At 42.3% G+C, this 19,344-nt stretch overlaps 1 protein-coding gene across 6 annotated transcripts in view; it reads right to left on the bottom strand.

The window, feature by feature from the left end:
• PCYT1B (phosphate cytidylyltransferase 1B, choline) overlaps positions 1–19,344 on the bottom strand; it is a 123,554-nt gene that overhangs the window by 92,240 nt on the left and 11,970 nt on the right. The window contains exon 1 of one of the 6 annotated variants that reach the window (XM_089324872.1): positions 4,433–4,818. The exons of 3 other annotated variants lie outside the window; for them this stretch is intronic. Coding sequence is in view for 2 of the 3 variants with exons in the window: in XM_002719992.6 (XP_002720038.1) it covers positions 4,433–4,549 (117 nt within the window). In the remaining variant the exon portion in view is untranslated. Of the gene's footprint in view, positions 1–4,432; positions 4,819–19,344 lie in introns of those variants that run through there. 2 more of the 6 variants (XM_002719992.6, XM_089324871.1) reach the window with 2 other exon arrangements.

The raw sequence follows: 19,344 nt of genomic DNA on the forward strand, positions 1-19,344 counted from the left end.
TGGCGTCCTGGCATGCTTCCACACGCCAAGCTACTGCTTTCTATCAGATGGAAACGATCTTTAAGGGCAGGGGCCGCTGATCACTTCTTTTCTTTCTCTCTACAGCACCTAGTGCATTGCTGTGTTCGGAAGTTGTTAACCACCTGGCTGACTGTGACTCCTGTTGGTAGGGGTTGGTAGTTGGTAGGGGACCGAATTTTCTCTCGGCTACCTTCTAAAGCCCTGCATCGCTGAATTGTTTAAATCCTCCTCATTACCTGAATGAGGACAGATACACCTTTTTGATTTCTATATACTCAAACACCAAAACAAAACCAAGAAAAACCTAGCTTATATTTAATTTAGGTGTATTTCTTCCATTAGGAGTTTTGCATTAAGCAAAGTGGAGGTGGTGGTGGCAGGGGTTGTGGGGTAGTGAGAGAACGAACTTAAAAGAATAGAGGAAACAAATTCATTGATTCCCATACACCTGCCTATTATCACTATGCAAGAAATAGATGTTGCATTTGGACAGAGACCAAGAAGATGTCTAATAATAACCTTGGGCAGAATTCCAGTTGACCACAGAAAATGCCCAGGGAAGCTCATGTTTGTCTGTTTTCACCAATACAGCACATTAAGAGCATCTCACTTTTAAAATGCTGTTCTAAGGGGTTAAATAGACGGTGGTACTAGTAAGGGAAGTCATTGAGTTCTCTGGACACCTGGTTATCTTTTTGTGCACTACCAAGTGTCCTACCTCCCAACTGATACAATGCACCGTTGGAAAGACAGCAGTCTCTTGGCACTGCTCCACTTTGAAGTAAATCCTGAAATGAACTCCTGCGACTGTGGCTCATTGAACCACCCCTTTCTTATTTCTAAGCCTTTGGCAGTCCATCCATGCTACCTCTATCTTCATGGAAATGTCTTTGCAGGCTAGAGTTAGAATTTCTCTCTGACAGCAGAATGCACCCCTGGAAGAACTTGACCAAAGTCATTCACCAAATCCTCAAGACAGCTTTCATGGTGGCTGGGGACTTGTTTAAAAAAGGGAGGAAGGGTAATGGAACACTTGATGGACCTAGAGCATTTATCTAGGCATAATCTGGGGTGGGGGGAGATGAGGACACAGTCCTTTCCCACAAAGGGTCCTGATCCCTCAGGAGTTAGGGTAACAAGAAGGTCTGTTACATCACATCATCCAAGGCCACTTAGATTATATTCTTGACAGTCAAGCTTGTGAGTCACCTTACGTCATGTTTAAGCAGGGAAGTAGTAAAGAATGGGGAAACAAGTCAGGGATTAAGTATAAATATAACAATGGAAATGAATTCTCAAGAACATCGCAACCTAGAACACCATGGTAAAGTGGCAAGGGTAACAAGATTTACTCCTAATATACTGGCTTTATCATAAACCCAACAGAATTTTCTATTGTTTCTTTTCAATTTATTGATTAGTGTTACTTTATTCTGTTTGCTCCTGTCCTCTCTTATATTTTTCTCCACTGAAGAGCAACGCAAGTGGGAAGACTACACACATTTCTTTTATAAAACTTTCCCCTTGAAACATGATTCGATCATATTCTTGATGTTATCAATTAACTACTTAGAGGGATCTAAAACAAAGATTGCTTTAAAGTCCCATGTGATCAGGTGTGCCAGCTTCCCCCTTTGTTTCAGCAGCCAGGAGAAGGTGCCTTCTGTCAGAAAGAGATCTAAGTGTAGGGGTTCATCCCTAAGCAGGCCCCTGGCAAATCTGTCGTGTGTTTTCCAAAGTTAGTTAAGCAACTCAGTAGCCACTGGGTGGTCCATGTGTATCAGCAAAGGTGCAAGATCGACAGAAGTGATGAAAAATCACAAAAAGGAGGCTGGTGATGTGGCACAGTGGGTTAAGCTACTGTCTGCAATGCCAGGATCTCACATGAGCTCTGGTTTAAGTCACGGCTGCTGCACTTTACATCCAGCTCCCTGCTAATGTGCCTGGGAAAGCAGCAGGAGATGTCCTAAGTGTTTAGGCTCCTGCTGCCCACGTGGGAGACTTGGATGGAGTTTCAGGCTCTTGGCTTCGGCATGGCCCAGCCCCAGACATTGCGGCCATTTGTGGATGAACCAAGGGGTGGAAGATCTGTGTGTGTATCTGTGTGTGTGTGTCCCTCTCTCCGTAACTCTTTCAAATAAATCTTTTTTAAAAATCACAAGAAGGAATGCTAGTTTTCTAGTTTCACTTGCCAGTCACTCTGTTCATCAACAAACTTTAATTAAGAGGTTAACATATGCCTTAATAATTAAAATAAAACCATCAGGAAAGTTGGGCTATGAAGTATAAACCCAAATTCAGAATATAATCCTACAGTAATCAAGGTTTACTAATAAGAGAAAAGGTGCTTCAAAAATTTAGTAGTGGTTCATAAATTTGTTGCAAGTCTCTAAGTAGTCAGTTTTCAGTAGCCCATGAAAATGATGGACACTGTGGAAAATTGTTATTAAAGGTAGATCAGAACAGTCGCTTCAACAGTTCAACATCTGTACATTCCTTTCATGCTTGTGCACCTGTGTAATACACACACTTTAAACCAGAACTACCAAAACGATGGGAAAGGCAGGGAATGTCTTTCACCTTAAAAGTATGTTGTAGGGCAAAGACCTTCCACTTCTACCATATGGAGTTCTTCCCCTTCAAAGCAGTGTGAAGCTCTGGGAAGCAGTGTGAGGCTTTGGGAGGTTGCTTACTCTCTCTGAACCTGTTTCCTCGTTTCTAAGGTGGGTGGGAGATGAGGATGTAACATTACCAGCTCTGCATGGTTCTTGTGAGTTATCACCTGGAATGAGGTGTCACAAATCAAAGTGGAAAGCAAACTTGAACTTCCTTGATTTCCTCTGCCTACTTCTCTAAGGCAGAAGCAACCAAGGAGCAGAATAGTTCAAAGGTGAGAAGGAAAGGAAAAGAAGTAGACACAAGAGACTAAAATAATACCCAGACTGGAGCTGGATACTACCTTTTTGTTCCATGCCCTTTGCACAAGATAGGTGATGCAGATTTGAGCACTGAATTCATATGAAAAAAAATCTTGAGTGACCTTCTAACACACTTTTAGTGATGAATTTTGTTTTTGATATTAAGCCATGAGTTGTTTAGTGTCTCAAAGGAATCTTAGAAACAAACTTATAGGAATGGTTTGTATCCCACAAGAACATAGATACTATATTGTGCATGTCATTCACTAAGCAGCTAAAGTACTAGAGACCAGTTAATATTAAACTGCTTGAAGAATATATATTTTAAAAAACAGGAAAAAAAAGCCCACAGGGCTCCAATATAACTCCCTTTGTTTTTGTGCTTTTTAGGAAGTTGTTCTAAGCCTGTCTTTGAACCCTTATTAACCTTTGTTAAGAAGTAACAATTCCAGGGTGAGTTTTCCTTAGAATCTGTGGGCTCTCATTTTGGAGGTTAACAGAAAATACTACCCGACAAAATTCTTAAAAAAAATAAAAAACACCTCTTCCTAGGATCAAACTCCACAGCCAATCAAAATACTGCACTTTTTAAATTGGAGGAAATTGATAAAGGGTAGCTCTAACTAGTGAGTCTCTAGGATTTGGAGGTTCAAAGAGAGGTTTCCCCAAGTTCCACAAGACTTCAGGGCACAGTAAGCCCACTACCCATTTGATGCTTTTCATTCCTTGGGGACACATGTTAAGGTGATTGAGGACGAACTTCCGCATGCACCTAAAGGATGAGATTGATCCAATCTGGTATACCAGTTACTGAAACGGAAGGAAGTGCTGGGTGCCCCGTTTCAACACTTTCATTATTAAAGGCATGCAGCCCCTTTCCAAACAGATGTAGCTTCAGGTTTTCAGGTTTCCACGACCCAAAAAGAAAGCACAGCATACTCTAGAAATTTTTATGATTCATCTTAAACACACATTATTTCTAAATACATCCTTGAGGGACTCTTTGATATTTATTTTCAAATGAATGGGGAAGTTTTGCCTCCATGTCGCTTTCATTTTTCCATAATTAACATTAGGCTCAAAAATCAGTTGAGGACCGAATCATTCCTGAGCTAGAATTCCTAACTTAAGAAGAGACTCGTTCCCGGCTTTGCCAAGAGAATACCATTTTAAAATTACACTGTAGGATCTTTACCTTCAGACGAAGAATACACCTGAAAGGAAAAAGGTCATCCCCTCCTCCCAAAGCACAAAAACACCGCACAACCCAAGCAGCCCGTTTCCTACCCAGCCAAAACAATGATGCTTTGTAAGCTGAGAGCAGCGCCCGGTAGAGAAGCTAAGTATAAACAGCTGAGACGGATTAGGCGGTAGCTCCATTCTCATTTACATGAAAATCCTCTAAGCATCCTTTTCCTCGCTGGCTGCGGGCGCGTAAGGAACTCTTTTGTGCCATAGCCACGCATACATTTGCATCCTTTGTCTTTACTTACCAGTCGAGGCTGTGGGCATGTGTGCTCTATTTCCTCCATGGTTTCTGAGGGAGGCTCATTAGAAAGGGATTTTGGGATACCTGTTTCTGACTCAGCATCAATGCTAAGTACTGGCATGGCCAGCGAATGCTCCCTCAGGCTCTACACTCTCTGTGAGTCTCCTCCCAGACAGAGAATGTTTTCTTTGTCACGTATTTTTCTCTTCCCTACCCATCCCCCTGCTTCTTCCCTTCTTTCTGTCTTCCCTGGGGGAGGTAAAAGGTTAGCCACCCACCCACCCTCGCCGCCGCCCCTTTCTTTCTCGGAGGAGCCAAGAGGCAAGGCCTCAGTTTATCACTATAACAACCAGACGGCACTGGAGCGGCGGGTGCGGGAATACAGTAGCCTCATTTGCATGGAACGCGCTGGTTGGCTACTGTCATCATAGTACCACTCCGTCGGAGAGCGGCCGGGCCCTATTGGCTGGCCGGCCGGCCATACCCACGGGCCCCGAACTTGCTGCTTTGTTTCTTCTATTTAATTCTGTTATGAAGGTCTCGGTCCGTTCCCGGCAAGGGACCCGGGCTGCACTACGCAGATAAGATAAAACCGCTTCCTGAGGAGCCCAGGATGCCTTGAGAAAGAACATAGCAAACCTCCACTAAAAAAGGGGCCACGTCCCTGGCATGAGCCTATGATGTGCTGTGGTCAGAATATTTGTCAAATAGGAGTCACCCTGAAGACAAAGCCACTTTTGAGCCCAAACTCGCTGTGTCAGTTACTAGCTGACCTCGGAGAGCTTTTCAGGGCGTTTGCTGTGAGCACCTGAGGGTTCACCCCTTGGGGCAGGTCCCCTGGGGCCTTGTAGCCCTGGAGCCTGCCCCCTGGGGCTGCCTAGGAGAAACTTTGAGAGAGGTAGATTGTTTTTGACAGCTTGCCTCCCACCTCTGGCTGCCCGTGCCCATTGCTCCCTCCCTCAGCAACTGTTGGACTCTGCAGCTGCTGGGAGTTTCCCCAAGGAAGTCTTGCTGTTGTCTGCCCTTCACTAGTGTCTGGCCTGCACTGGCCTGTGCCTCTGCTCTCATTTTCCTATTCGGGTCTCTTTTCCTAAGCACACAGCCTTCAACCAAATCTCATGGCAATCAGAGAAACATCCCAGATGGAATATTAAAGATGATGCGCCTTCATGTCTAAACTGTAAAATTTGTTCTAGTGCAATGTCATACTTTTAACATTAATAGAAATCGTAGTCATCACTAGCATGTATAAGCACAAGAACAGTGCAGTACTTAGCTCTTTCTTCACAAGAACCCAAAGAGATAGATTCTATTATTATTCCCATTTTACAGATGAGGAGATTACAATTTAGAGTAATTGCTCAGGGTGTCAAAGCTCAGAAAGAATGGCTGGGATTTGAAAGACTGGAGGGGTGCTGGCAAGGAGCAGGGATGCAGCACATGCTGTGGGGAAAGAACCAAGGTAGGAGTGCTCTGAAGACAAGTCCCGGGCTTCCAAAGCTTTCATTTTACTTAGCCAAGGTTTTTATACAAGTGTGATCTGGGGCTGGCAGCGCTAACAGATGCATCACCAGGGAACTTGTGAGAAATGGGAATTGTTGGGGCAAGCATTTGGCATGTGATTAAGATGCTCCTTGGGAAGCCAGTGCTGTGGCATAGTGGGTAAAGCCGCAGCCTGCAGTGCTGGCATCCCATATGGGCTGCTCCACTTATGATCCAGCTCTCTCTATGGCCTGGGAAAGCAGTAGAAGATGGCCCAAGTCCTTGGGCCCCTGCACCCACGTGGGAGACCCGGAAGAAGCTCCTGGCTTCAGATCTGCGCAGCTCTGGCTGTTGCAGCCATCTGGGGAGTGAACCAGAGGATGGAAGACCTCTCTCTCTCTCTCTCTCTCTCTCTGCCTCTCCTCTCTCTATGTAATTGTGACTTTCAAGTAAAATAAATAAATCTTAAAAAAAAAAAAAGGATGCTCCTTGGGATGCCTGCATCCCATATCAGAGTGCCTGGTTCAAGTCCCAATCCAGCTTCCTGCTAATGCACATCCTGGAAAGCAACAAGCGACGGCTCTGGTACTTACATTCCCGTGACCCACATGAGTGACCTACGTTGAGTTTCTGGCTTTTGGCTTCAGCCAGGCCCAGTCCCAACTTTTGTGGGCATTTAGGGAGTGAACCACCAAGTGGAAGACACCTCTCTCTCCCTCTCTCTCTTCCTCTCCCTCTCCCTCACTATCTCCCTCTCTCTCTCTCCCTCTCTCCTTCTTTCTCTCTCTGCCTTTCAAATACAATAAAAACAAAAATACTTTTTTTAAAGGAATGAAAATTTTGGTCCTACACTGGACCCCAGACCTGATTCAGTAGGCCTGGGATGAAACTGGAATTTCCTTTTCTAATGAATTCCTCCCCAGTACTAATTCTGCAGGTCTGTGCACTACTTTTGAGAACCAGTAGTCCAAAGGATGGGTGAAAAATATTGTGTCTGCTTCCCTCATAGAATTGTGGGAAACCAAATGGAGTAAAATATGAACACACTTTGTAGTTTAAAATGTCAACATAAGGGGACATTATTTTTATTATTCCTCAAATACAAAAAAGGCTAGCCCTAAAAAACGAAGAAAATGGATTCTGGGCCGGCTGTGGCTCAATAGGCTAATCCTCCACCTAGCGGCGCCGGCACACCGGGTTCTAGTTCCGGTTGGGGCACCGGATTCTGTCCCGGTTGCCCCTCTTCCAGGCCAGCTCTCTGCTGTGGCCCGGGAGTGCAGAGGAGGATGGCCCAAGTACTTGGGCCCTGCACCCCATGGGAGACCAGGATAAGTACCTGGCTCCTGCTATCGGATCAGTGCGGTGCATGGGCACAGCGCGCTGGCCAAAGTGGCCATTGGAGGGTGAACCAACGGCAAAGGAAGACCTTTCTCTCTGTCTCTCTCTCTCACTGTCCACTCTGCCTGTCAAAAAAAAATGGATTCTGTAGCAGAGATCTGCACGATTTGAGTTACAGATCCTGCTGTTATGATGACATCACTTGACAGTACCTTACCTGTGCTCAGGAGAATGCTAATGATGTACGGATTCCAGTGATCTTTTGAAATAGAGCATTTCCTTCCTGCCTCGCTGGCCACCTGGAAGTACAAAACACCTCAAGCTGCAGGTTTAGCTCTACTGAGCCCATCAATCTGGAAGAGTCAATTCTGCGTTATATCTGTGATTCCCCTTTCCCAGCCCTGCTGGGTGACGTGAGAGTCAGATTATTTTTTGTTAATTAAATTATATATGTATTTGAAAGGTAGAATGAGAGAGAGCAGGAGCACTTCTTTCTGCTGGTTTACCCCCCAGATTCTTCACATGCTCATAATGGCCAGCCTAGAATGCTGAGCCAAAGCCGGGAGCTGGGAACTCAGCCCAAGTCTCCCTTGTGAGTGGTCGGAATCCAAGTACGTGAGCCATCACTGCCACCTCCCAAGATACAAATGCAAATTAGCAGGAAGTTGGAGTCCGGAGCCGCTCTGGGGCTCCAGCCCAGGTATTCTAATGCCAATCCCAGGTGCTTTAACTAAAACAAAACAAAACAAAAAAGGTTTATTCATGTATTTGAGAGACAGAGAAAGAGGGGTCTTCTATCCACCCCATTCTCTCCCTTAATGGCCTCAATGGCCAGCCTGAGCTGCACGAATCCGAAGCCAGGAGCCAGGTGCTTCTCCTGGTCTCCCATGGGGTGCAGGGCCCAAGCACCTGGGCCATCCTCCACTGCCTTCCCGGGCCACAGCAGAGAGTGCGACTGGAAGAGGAGCAGCCCTGCACCGCAGGTGGAAGATTAACCTACTACACCACAGTGCCGGGGGGCCCCCCAAATTCTTTTAATCTCAATATTTTTTATTATTTTTTAATAAAGTGCGCATTCTTCAGCTTTCTATTCTCTAAACATATCTTTCCCTTCGATTTTCCAATCTTCAGTCATGCTTACGGAAATTTTATTTAAAAAACTGTATATAAATATTGGCAAAACCCTACTGTAAATTGTAAATTATTTACCTACAATTTGTATGGCACTACAGATATTATACTGCTCTTAGTATTTATCAGCTAGGCCACATGTAAAACCTTCATTCCAAATTCATCTCTAGTGCTGTCACTCGTGATTCCACTATTTCTTCTACATTTCCTTTCCTATTCACGTTCCTTCTCACCTCCTTCGATTTACCAAACATGGAATTTATTACAAAGAAACAAGATGGAAAACACAAAGTAAAGTTGACAGAAGAATTTAATATTTCCTGAGACCATTATTACCTCCTGTGAAATTTTGTCACTTTTACATCTCTGTTTTGAGTCACTTCCTCAGTTGTCTACATGTATCTTAAGGTTTGGGCCTAAAACCTGACGTGGTCCAGGAAAAAAAAAATCCACTGTACTAAGTAATAAAACCCGTGTATAAATCGTTTCTACTCCTGCCCCAGGACAGCTATAGTAATAAAAATATTTTTCAGTGGAAAGCGTTTCATCCTTCATGTGTTTTTTACGCATTAAACTATGATAGCCCTCTGAGATTGATCTTAACACTCAAAGTTTATTCAGCTGAATAAGGAAGATTCAGAGAGGGTAAGTGACTTCACCAAGGTCACAGAGTAAGTGATAGATGTATCACTTGAATCCAGGTCATTTGAATCAAAGGGAAACTCTTTTTCCATCAAACTACACTGTCTCACTGTTTGATATAGTTAAATTTGCTTATTAACAAGGTTATTGTGTAACTCCTGCACGTCTAGTCATCCAACAAAGCCCTCCAACTATTTTCTGTTGAATTCATGTAACATGAAACACTATGCACTTTTATTTAGTTAGTTCATTTCACATCATGTGTGTGCACCTTGGATGGACTCACTGTAGGTGTTTGAATTTACATATGATAAAAGATGAACACAGACCCATCAGTGGATCAAGATCAGGACTGATAAATGGTCATAACCTATAGTAGCCATTAGGGGGGGGAATTAATGGCAACACATCAAAAGTCAGCCTTTCAAAACTTACATTTTGAAAATTAAAGAAAAATCCAAGGTGATAGAAAGAAAGTGCTTTGTCTTATTCTTAAGATGGATTTTCTTCTCCCAATTCTGTAATAACCATAATAGAATTGACCTTCACTGATCCATTTGACCAAAATGTGTTGATTCTAAGCACGGTCTTTAAGGTGCTATGGAGCAATTGCATAGATTCAACATGACATAAATAAAGATATGGCTAATGAAATGTCATCTTACATCTTATATTTAAATAAATATTTGATGTAAGTTGGAGGGTTAGCAGTAAGGAGCTCCAGAATTCTTAGCATTCAAGGATATCGTGCTGTAATGGTTGCACCTGTGTTTGAGAAGGTCTTAAAAGAGATTTTTTTGATCAAAATGAGATCTATTTATCTAAATGCTGATGATAAAAATCAGTTGTAAAAATATTTTATTTTGCTGTAGCAAAACAGATATGATGGCAGAGTTTTTTGCATAAATTAATGTTGCCCTTAGCTAGAATAAATCATTCTTATTGACATTAGCAGCTGTGCAGTCAGTAAAGAATTATTATTGCTATTACTTGGTGGTATTTATAAACACTTTTATTTTTTAAGTGCTTTACAATCACTTATTGTCTAATTAATATCTAATCATCTGTTTACAAGTAATAATCACACATGTAGTGCAGCTTAATCAAAACTCCAAAGGCAGCCACCATCATATTCAAGAATGCTGTGTAAATTTGGGTTTTTCCTTCATCGGGTTAGGGTCCAGACATGAAACTGAACCAGATAATACAACAGACAAAAAAAATTAATAAAGATTCCTCACTTAGCTTTGAGCATGATTTGAAATTTTGGAATCATTTTTCCATGCCAAATATATTATCTGAATATCACTGGATAAGTAACATACAGGTAATTTCCAACACGTATTGGCTCAATTCTAAACACATAAAATTTTAAATTATTGAACCCAGAAAATTGGATAATAGTTTATGAGAAATGTAGAAGGCCAGGCACTGACTTAACATTGAAACTATTAGTCACAATCACTGTTCCAGTGATTTTTAATGAAAACGAGAAACTATATCAACGATAGTTCAGGGAACATCAAGGTTAATAATCTAACCAAATTCAAGTCTAGTCCAAGATGTAACCATTTCAAACACCTGCCAGTCTTAATTATCCAATGTAAGTGGATATACTTCTGTCTCCTTTCAATCTCTCCAAGTATTATTCTATAAGCAATTATGGGAGCTATGAAAGGATTTTTGAGCAGGTGAATGATATGCATATTAATCCAGTCTTCCCCCAGGATGAATTTTCTTTTCTCTTTTTAAAGATTTGCTTATTTATTTGAAAGGTAGAATTACAGAGAGAGAGAGAGAGACAGAGACAGAGAGAGAGACAGAAATATTCCATCTGCTGGTTCACTCTTCAAATGGCTGCAATAGCCAAGGCTGTCAGGCCAAGGCCAGAAATCTGTAACTCCATCTGGGTCTCCAAAGTGGGTGCAGGGGTCCAGGTACTTGGAACATCTTCCACTGTCTTCCCAGGCGCATTAGCAGAGGGCTGAAAAGGAAGTGAAGCCGCCAGGACTCAAATCAGTGCTCATGTGGGATGCTGGCATCACAGGCAACAGCTTAACCAGCTACGCCGCAACGCTGGCCCCTAGGATAAATTTTCTTCTAAGTAAAACTGCTGAGTCAGAGTAGTTGCATTTTTAAGGCTTTTGATACACTTTTTTTTGGATACTAATTGTCAAATTGCCCTCAGAATAGTTGACCACATTTATGCTTTTTTCGTATACTAAATAATTTCCCTCCTTGGCTATTGATATACCATAAACAGTTTTCTTCCTTCTTGCTGTCCAACTAGGTACAACTGGTCAGAGCAGCAGCAAATATTGCAGGGTCCTGAGGATGTCACCTGAGTCCTCAAGGTGAAACAAATGAGCTTGAGTGGTGGTGAGTAATCAAGATCATCTGATCCCAAGATGAATATGCTAATTCACCAGTAAGCTGTTATTACGATCTTTGGACTTTACTAATAGATTTTGAATGACAGGCTCTGCAAAGCAGCTCTTTGTCTTACAAAGTCTGCACTCAGAATCTTTGAATGCTCGGATATTTGGTTTGATCATCTGGCTTACTTTCCTATGGCTGCTGTAACCATTTACTACAAATGAAGTGGCTTAAAACAATATTAATTCGTTATCTTCAAGTTCTGGGCCAGGGTCTTAAGTCTGAAATGTGTGTCACTGACTCAAATCAATGTGTCAGCATGCTTGTGTTTCTGCTGAAGTCTTTAGGGGCGAATTTGTTTCCCAGATTCTAGAGGCTGCCTTCACTCCTTGGCTCATGCCCCGTGTTCTTCCATCTTCAAAGCCAGCAAATGCATCACTCCAGCCTCTGCTTCAGTAGCACATCTTCTTTTCTAAGTCTCCTGCTTCCCTTTTGCACTTAGAAGGCCCCTTGTGATGACATTAGGCCCACCTGGGTAATCCAGGATAATCTCCCTGGCGCAAGCTCTTTAACTTAATCATATCTGTAAAGCCCTTTAGCCATGTGAGACAACATATTCTCGGGTTCTGGGAATCAGGATGTAGAGGCTGTTATTCTGCCTATAACACCTGCCTTATCATAGGCTGGACATGGCGTATCATCTCCAGATATTCTGAACAACACATTGTCTATGATTGTAGTACGTAGTAATAGTATGGAAGCCTACTCTGTGTCAGGTGCAGGCATTATGCTCCGTTTTCAGATAACAGCAGCAGCTTAGAGATGTGGAATGATTTGCCTGAGGTCACAGAGATCCTCTATGGCAGAATGAAGTTTCCAATTCAGAGCCACTGCACGTCAGAGGCCCCGCTCATTGCATGCTGCCTTGATATCTCATCATTTCCCCAGCTCTGTTCATTTTGCTGTTTTTGGATAGCTTTTCATTTAGTTTGTTTGACATTTAATAATATAACCTAGCTAGATAAAAGCTTTTATTAAGTCCCTATAAATCTCATATTTGACTCGTTCAGTAGCTGACAGTGCGGCATGTCATTTACAAAGCACACATTCAAGATGATGTCTTGAAGTGGGCGTTTGGTGCAGCACTTAAGACACCAGTTAAGACACATGCATCCCACCTCACAGTGCTGGGGTTCAATGCCAGGATCCGGCTTCTGACTCTAACTTTCTGCTAATGGAGGCCCTGGGAGGCAGCAGGTGATGGTTGAAGTGATTGGGTCCCTGCCACCCATATGGGTGACCTGGATTGAGTTTCAGGCCAGTCGCTGCTGTTGTAGGCATTTGGGGAGTGAACCAGCAGAGGGAGCTCTTTCAGACTCTCTTCTCCATGAATAATAGGTTCTTCCCCTGCAATACAAGCAGAGGTGAACTCACCAGAAGATTCTCTTCTTTGTGAGTGAAGTTTAAATCTCTGAATAGTTATGGGTGGTGTTGGCGATAAATGACCCTTCCGAAAGCCCTCAAGTTTATCAGCTATCCTACACTGGAAAAAGAGAGCCTAACATTTCAGAAGTCTAAGCTCGTATCTTCATAAATCCTCTCATAGTGTTTGCATCACTACACAAGGTTCTCAACTTTTGTTGTACATTCAAATCACCTGGAAAGCTCTCAAAAACACTGATGCCTGGTTTGCACCCCCTAAACTTTCCAAAGTCCTTGTGTTGCACTCCAAGCCAGAATCATTGTGTTGAAGCAGTGATGATGAAGGGCCTTATTAAGAAATAGATTTTGACCCCCAAACTATCAGCCCCTCTTTTTTCAAGAGTCTCCATTTTGTTTGCATCAAGAGAGAAAAACCCTATTAGAATTTGTGTTCCAAGAAGCTGGCTGTGTAAAAACCTTCAGTATGTCCAAAAGCAATCATATTAAGCACATAATCTACTTTTTTAAAGATTTATTTATTTATTCAAAAGTCAAAGTTACATAGAGAGAGGAGAGGAAGAGAGAGAGAGAGGTCCTCCATCTGATGGTTTGCTCCCCAGATGGCTGCAACAGCCGGAGCTGCGCCGAACCGAAGCCAGGAGCCAGGAGCCAGGAGCCAGGAGCCAGGAGCCAGGAGCTTCTTCCGGATCTCCCACATGGGTGCAGGGGCCCCAGGACTTGGGCCATCTTCTACTGCTTTCCCAGGCCACAGCAGAGAGCTGGATTGGAAGTGGAGCAGCCAGGACTAGAACTGGCGGCATATGGGATGCCGGTGCTTCAGGCCAGCGCGTTAACCTGCTGCGCCACAGCACCGGCCCCATATATAACCCACTAAAGTGTCAAATGGGAGGCTGTGTCGAATGACTCACTAACAGTGCTAGAGGATAACTCTGAAGCTAATGGTTCTCCGCAGAAACCCAGCTTCACTACATGAAGGTACTCTCTTGAGTAAGCAAGCGAGCAAGCAAGGGATAAGCACGGTTTCAAGGAAAAACAAACCTTTATTTCTGCAAAATGGTCTAAATAACCTCACCATTCAGCTATAGGAACTCAAAAAAAGCAAAACCATTGGCAGTGAACCATGGAATTCCCTAGCACATATAAGCAAAATACTGCCATTGCTCAAAAACATTTTTTAAATAAATCTATTGAATTTTCATCATGACTGCGGCCAGCATTGTGGTGTAGCAGGTAAAGCCGTAGCTTGGGGCACCGGCAACCCATATGGGTGCACAGTTCTTGTCCTGGCTGCTCTACTTCCAATCTAGTTCCCTACTGATTGTCTGGAAAGAGCAGCAGCAGATGAACCCAGTACTTGGGCATCTGCTACCCACATGGGAGACCCAGATGAAGCTCCTGGCTCTTGGCCTTGACTTGGCCCAGCCCTGGCCTTTGCAGCTGTCTGGAAAGTGAACCAGCGGATGAAATATCTCTTTCTGTCTCTCCCCTTCTGTGTAATTTTGACTTTCAAATAAATAAAAATCTTTTTTAAAGCAATTAAAAGAGAAATTTTCATCATGACAACTTAATAAGGCCACTCATGAAAATCAGTTACTATGTTATAAAGTCATAATTTTTGGATCCAAAGGTGTATTAACCAGAATTATCATGCACCTATCAAATTTTCACTTATGGTTGTTGCAAAAATTTCAGAAATATCCCCCACTCCCACCCCAAGATGATTGCACTCCTGCTGATATCCAACAAGAATAGAGAGATGGCCTGCTATGGTGAAAGGTTCCTGAAGGACTAGAGATAATCCCTGTGATCTTGACCTTAAACAGAAGATGCCAGGTACCCAAAGCTCTGAAGTCAGTTCTTACAGCAGAATTTCTGCAACTTTGATGTGCAGAAGAACCATGTTTAGATCTTAGTAAACTGCAGTTTCCTGGGCTTCTAATTCATTAGGTCAGAGTAAGGCCCATCAATTCGTGTTTTGAACAAGCTCATAGGCATTACCTGAGGCCCACACTTCCAGTAACACAGTTGTAGAGCAATTGCAAAAATATAGTAAGTACAGTGGTTCACCAGGTGAAGCTGTGAAGATAGCAATACGTGAATATGTAAGTTATATTAAACTTTGAAAATGGTAGAGGAGCAGACATTGATGCAGTGATTAAATCACCTCTTGGGATACCCACAACCCTTATCAGAGTGCCTGATTCAAGTTCCAGCTGTTCTGCTTACAATCCAGTTTGCTACTAATGCATACCCTGGAAGGCATTGGTTAATGGCTCGAGTAGTTGAGTTCTTGCCACCCATGAGGAACACTGGATAGAATTATGGGATCCTGGCTTTGGCCTGGCGTAGTCCTAACTGTTGTAGACATTTGGGGAATGAACCCGCTCATGGAAGACTGATCTCTGTCTCTGTCTCTCTACCTTTCAAATAAAAAATGAAAATAAATTTAAAAAAATTTTAAATGACAGAAATTGTCAAAAGAAGTTAAGCCAATTTGAGGGGACCCCTGCCAGTCAAAGATGGAAAGTTTAAGCATCAATAAGGGTAAGAACTGTAATGGATTGAAACCCATCGAGTATGTTTAAGGCATGAGTTCATAATGCTATCCAAAAACAAGCAAGCCTCATTTATCTGCATTGGAGAACCCAAAAGAATAAATGCATAACTTTGAAAACTGAAAGCAAGAGAAAGTGTCAAGCATTTATCGTACTTTTCCTATACACACTATCCCTCTGGATAATCATATAGTGAAGAAGAGTGTCTTGCCTTAGCATGAGTAATGAATTATCCCTACTTTATAAACTTTAATAACCAGGTCTAGGCACTGTTCATTAACTACTACTAGCACAACAGAAAGGCAGACAACCCAGATGTTATGTACTATTGACAGAAGTAGGTGCAGCATCTATGAAGTAGTCTACTAAGTAAATAGAATCTGTCTTTGATCGCGTCTCTGGATCCAAGACCAATTCACAGGAAATACACAAGTGAAAAAGGAGTATTCTAACACCATGGGGATGTAATCAGCAAATCCTAGACTATAGGAAACTCTGTGGAACAAACTTAATTTCTTTAACCAAAACATTGGGAGAAATATATAGATTAAGTGGAATGTAAAAGACATATCAACCTGTATATTGCATTAATAGAGTCCTAATTCAAAGTACTGTAAAAATTTATGAGATAATTAGAAATTTGAACAAACTGAATGCTATAAAGGAAATATTGTTAATTTGTTTATATATAATGATGGTATTGTGTTATGTTTTCAAGACTTTATTTTAAAAATAGATTTGAAATATTTGTAGATCAAATATGAGCAGTCTTCAGAAGGTTCATGAAAAATGCATATTATGAAAAAAACATGAACAGATTTCAATTTTCTGCACCAAAATAAAGTGACCTTTAAATTCCATGTTCCTCAAACTTTTTCAAGTCCTCCTCCTTACAAAGTCTGTTTTTGGATGTGGGATGCTGTAGATCGGAGGTTCTCAGCTGAGTGTACCTTTCCTCCAAGGTACATGTAGCGACATCTGGAGACATTTTTGCTTGTTATAACTTGGAGGTGGAACTAAAGGCATCTGCTGAATGGAGGCCATGACTGCTGCAAAACATCCTAAAACACACAAGACAGTCCTCCACTGTAGGGGAATGGTCCTACCCTGGCACCCTGATGACCTTGAATGTGTTCACATAGATCACGCAGCCAAAGGCTTGAAGTGCAGTTCATCGGAGCACTGGGAACACCTTGTGATTCTCCGGGCATGTGAAAGGATGGGAGGCTCATCACTCCAAAGCCATTGCCCACTCATCTCCTTAGCATGAGACAGTTTCTAATGGCTTCCTCCCCTCTGTGGAGATATGGGCCTTTCTGCCCTGCCCCTCTCAGTACAGAGCTGTAATCTCTTGCAAGTATTTAGTTTTTGTTCTACAGTGGGTTCCATAGCAGTGGGAGTCAGGGTCTTCTGGCCCCTTTTGTTTCAGTGTTGTTCTTTTTGGTTTGTGGGGCGAGAACCAGGAGAAGCTGGCACCATTGGCTATCGTTTCTTTGACTGTGAACATAGTAATAAATTGTCTGAATCTGAAAGTGATTCATTGTAGTTTCACCAGTCGAATCAGTGAGACCTTGACCTTGCCTTGTCTTATGTGTGTGCTTGACATGCTCAACAAAAAATTATCCAGCCCAAAATGTCAGTAATGCTGAGATTCAAAAGCTTTAGGTGAAGCAAAATTGGTCATGAGCTGCTCACCATTGAAGCTAGGTGGAGAGTACATGAATAGTACAAATGGGAAATTATGTTTTTGGTTACTTTAAATTTTAAGGTTTTATTTTATTTTTAATTGACACATAACTGTACAGATGTATGGGGGTACAATGTGATATGTCCACACATGTATACATTGTATAGGGAATATACTGCTTTGTCTAATTTTGTATATGTTTGAAACTCCACACATACAAATTATATTTTTAGGGGTTGATGCTGTGGCATAGTAGGTTAAGTGTCTACCTGCAGTGCTGGCATTCAATATGGGTGCTGATTTGAGTCTCAGTTGCTCCACTTCCAATCCAGCTCTCTGGTAATGTGCCACTTGGGAGACCTGGAAGAAGCTCCTGGCTCCTGGCTTCAGATTGGCTCAGCTCCAGCCATTGCGGCCATTTGGGGAGTGAACTAGTAGATGGAAGATCTTTCTCTCTCTCTCTTTCTCTCTCTCTCTGTAACTCTGCCTCTCCAATAAATAAATAAACTCTTTTTAAAAATTATATTTTTCAGAAAGATAAATAAGCCAATATTCATAAATGCCAAAACTTTGCTGTCAGACTTCTAGCTCCACTACTCAATTACAAACTGTGTTTTTGAGCAAGTATCCTAACCTCTTTAAGCCTCAGTTTCTTCAAGAATAAGAAAAGGTTCATAATTCCCCTGAGGGTTTTGTGGCAATTGAATACAAGTAAAGTGTTTAGCTGAATGCCCTAAATACTTTAATAGACCTTGCTTTGTTCTTTTGTCTGCTACTTTTATCTTTTATGCTTTGTTTTTCTTGTCTACTTCTGGTTATCTGCACAAGAAATTTTGATACAATTTCTTCTTGAATGATTTCCCTAAAAATGAAGAAGGATCTGGTATGAACTGTTTTGTTCTGAGGGTTTAAAACAGCAACCTCAGGACCCCAGGAGATGGGCAGTTAATTCACTGGTTCTCAACAGGAAGTGATTCTTCCCCACAGGGGACAATTAAAAATGTGACATTTTCGGTTGTCACCACTTGGCAGAGGAGATTACTACTGGTACCTAGTGGGTGCTGCTAAACACCCAACTATGCACAGGATGCCCCTTTTCCCCTGTCTGCAACAAAGAAGTATCTGGCTCAAAATGACAGTAGTACCAAGGTTCAGAAACCCAGGCTCATGTAACCAAAATTCCTTGATGAAACTTTTCCTGGGTAATTAACTTTGTCTCTCTTTGTTCTTCTTACACAACACGTAGAGGTTATTAAAGGCATGCTCAGGAGAAATCATTCAAAATGTGATTACTCTAGCTCCGTGGCCCTAATTTGTTATTCATTTCTTTATGAGAAAAAAATCTAAGTAGTGTTCTGATTTTATTGCCTTTGAGTTTCAAATAGGAAATTCAAAGCATGCACTGATTACCTTCCTAATTAATAGACTATGAAGGCAGGGCATCACTTTATTAACTAGTGGAGAGGATGTAACATCTCCCAACCGTTCCATAGTCTTTGTTACCAACGATTATGCCCATGGGGGAAGGTTGTAATGAAGGGAATTCAGACGGTGCTTCCCACAGACTGTATTTCTGTTGTTGAAATACCCCATCACCATTGAGATGACACCTGGTTACCATGGCATTATTATATGAAAACCATGATGTATAATTTACCCTCCACCCCCTTTCTAGAGTCAGGATACTTGAAGTCAAGCCCACAGTGCTATAGTCACTGAAGGAAAGACTTGGATGAATAGTGGTACTTGTGTACCAACTGTTAAACAATAGTAAGTAAGGCCCTTTCTATGAGGTGCTTTGTGCATTTCAGGGGACAATGGAGTAAAATCGTTTGAGGAGATAAAACGTGGGGAGTGGAATATGTACAGATGTGGAATTGCTTAAGGATCTATGATATGGTTCCTACTTCTTTATTTCTCCCTCACCCAGCTACACTCATTTTATGAAAACTGCCCCCATCCCACAGCCCAGGGAATCATGCTGGGCTACTTGACCAAGACAGCCAAGGCATTGCTTGTGCAGTAGTTCCTTGGATCCCCAGATTCCTTCCCTCAGGACTAAGAACTAAAGCATGGAGACCACGTGGGTCGAGAGCTGAGTCATAGGGCTGTAGGCACAGCATTAAATAGACAAAATGGCCGCCACTGAGACTCAAAGCTACCCGGTTCCTAGCTTTGCTGAGGTCTGCTTTTCAGCAGTGGATTCTACTACATAGTCCTTTGTGTCCTCCCAAGAAATGGACCTGCTGAAGGAGCTAGCTG

Source organism: Oryctolagus cuniculus, chromosome X (genome assembly GCF_051225735.1).
Source record: "Oryctolagus cuniculus isolate XC-2025 breed Fujian yellow rabbit chromosome X, ASM5122573v1, whole genome shotgun sequence".
In the NCBI taxonomy this organism is placed as follows: domain Eukaryota; kingdom Metazoa; phylum Chordata; class Mammalia; order Lagomorpha; family Leporidae; genus Oryctolagus; species Oryctolagus cuniculus.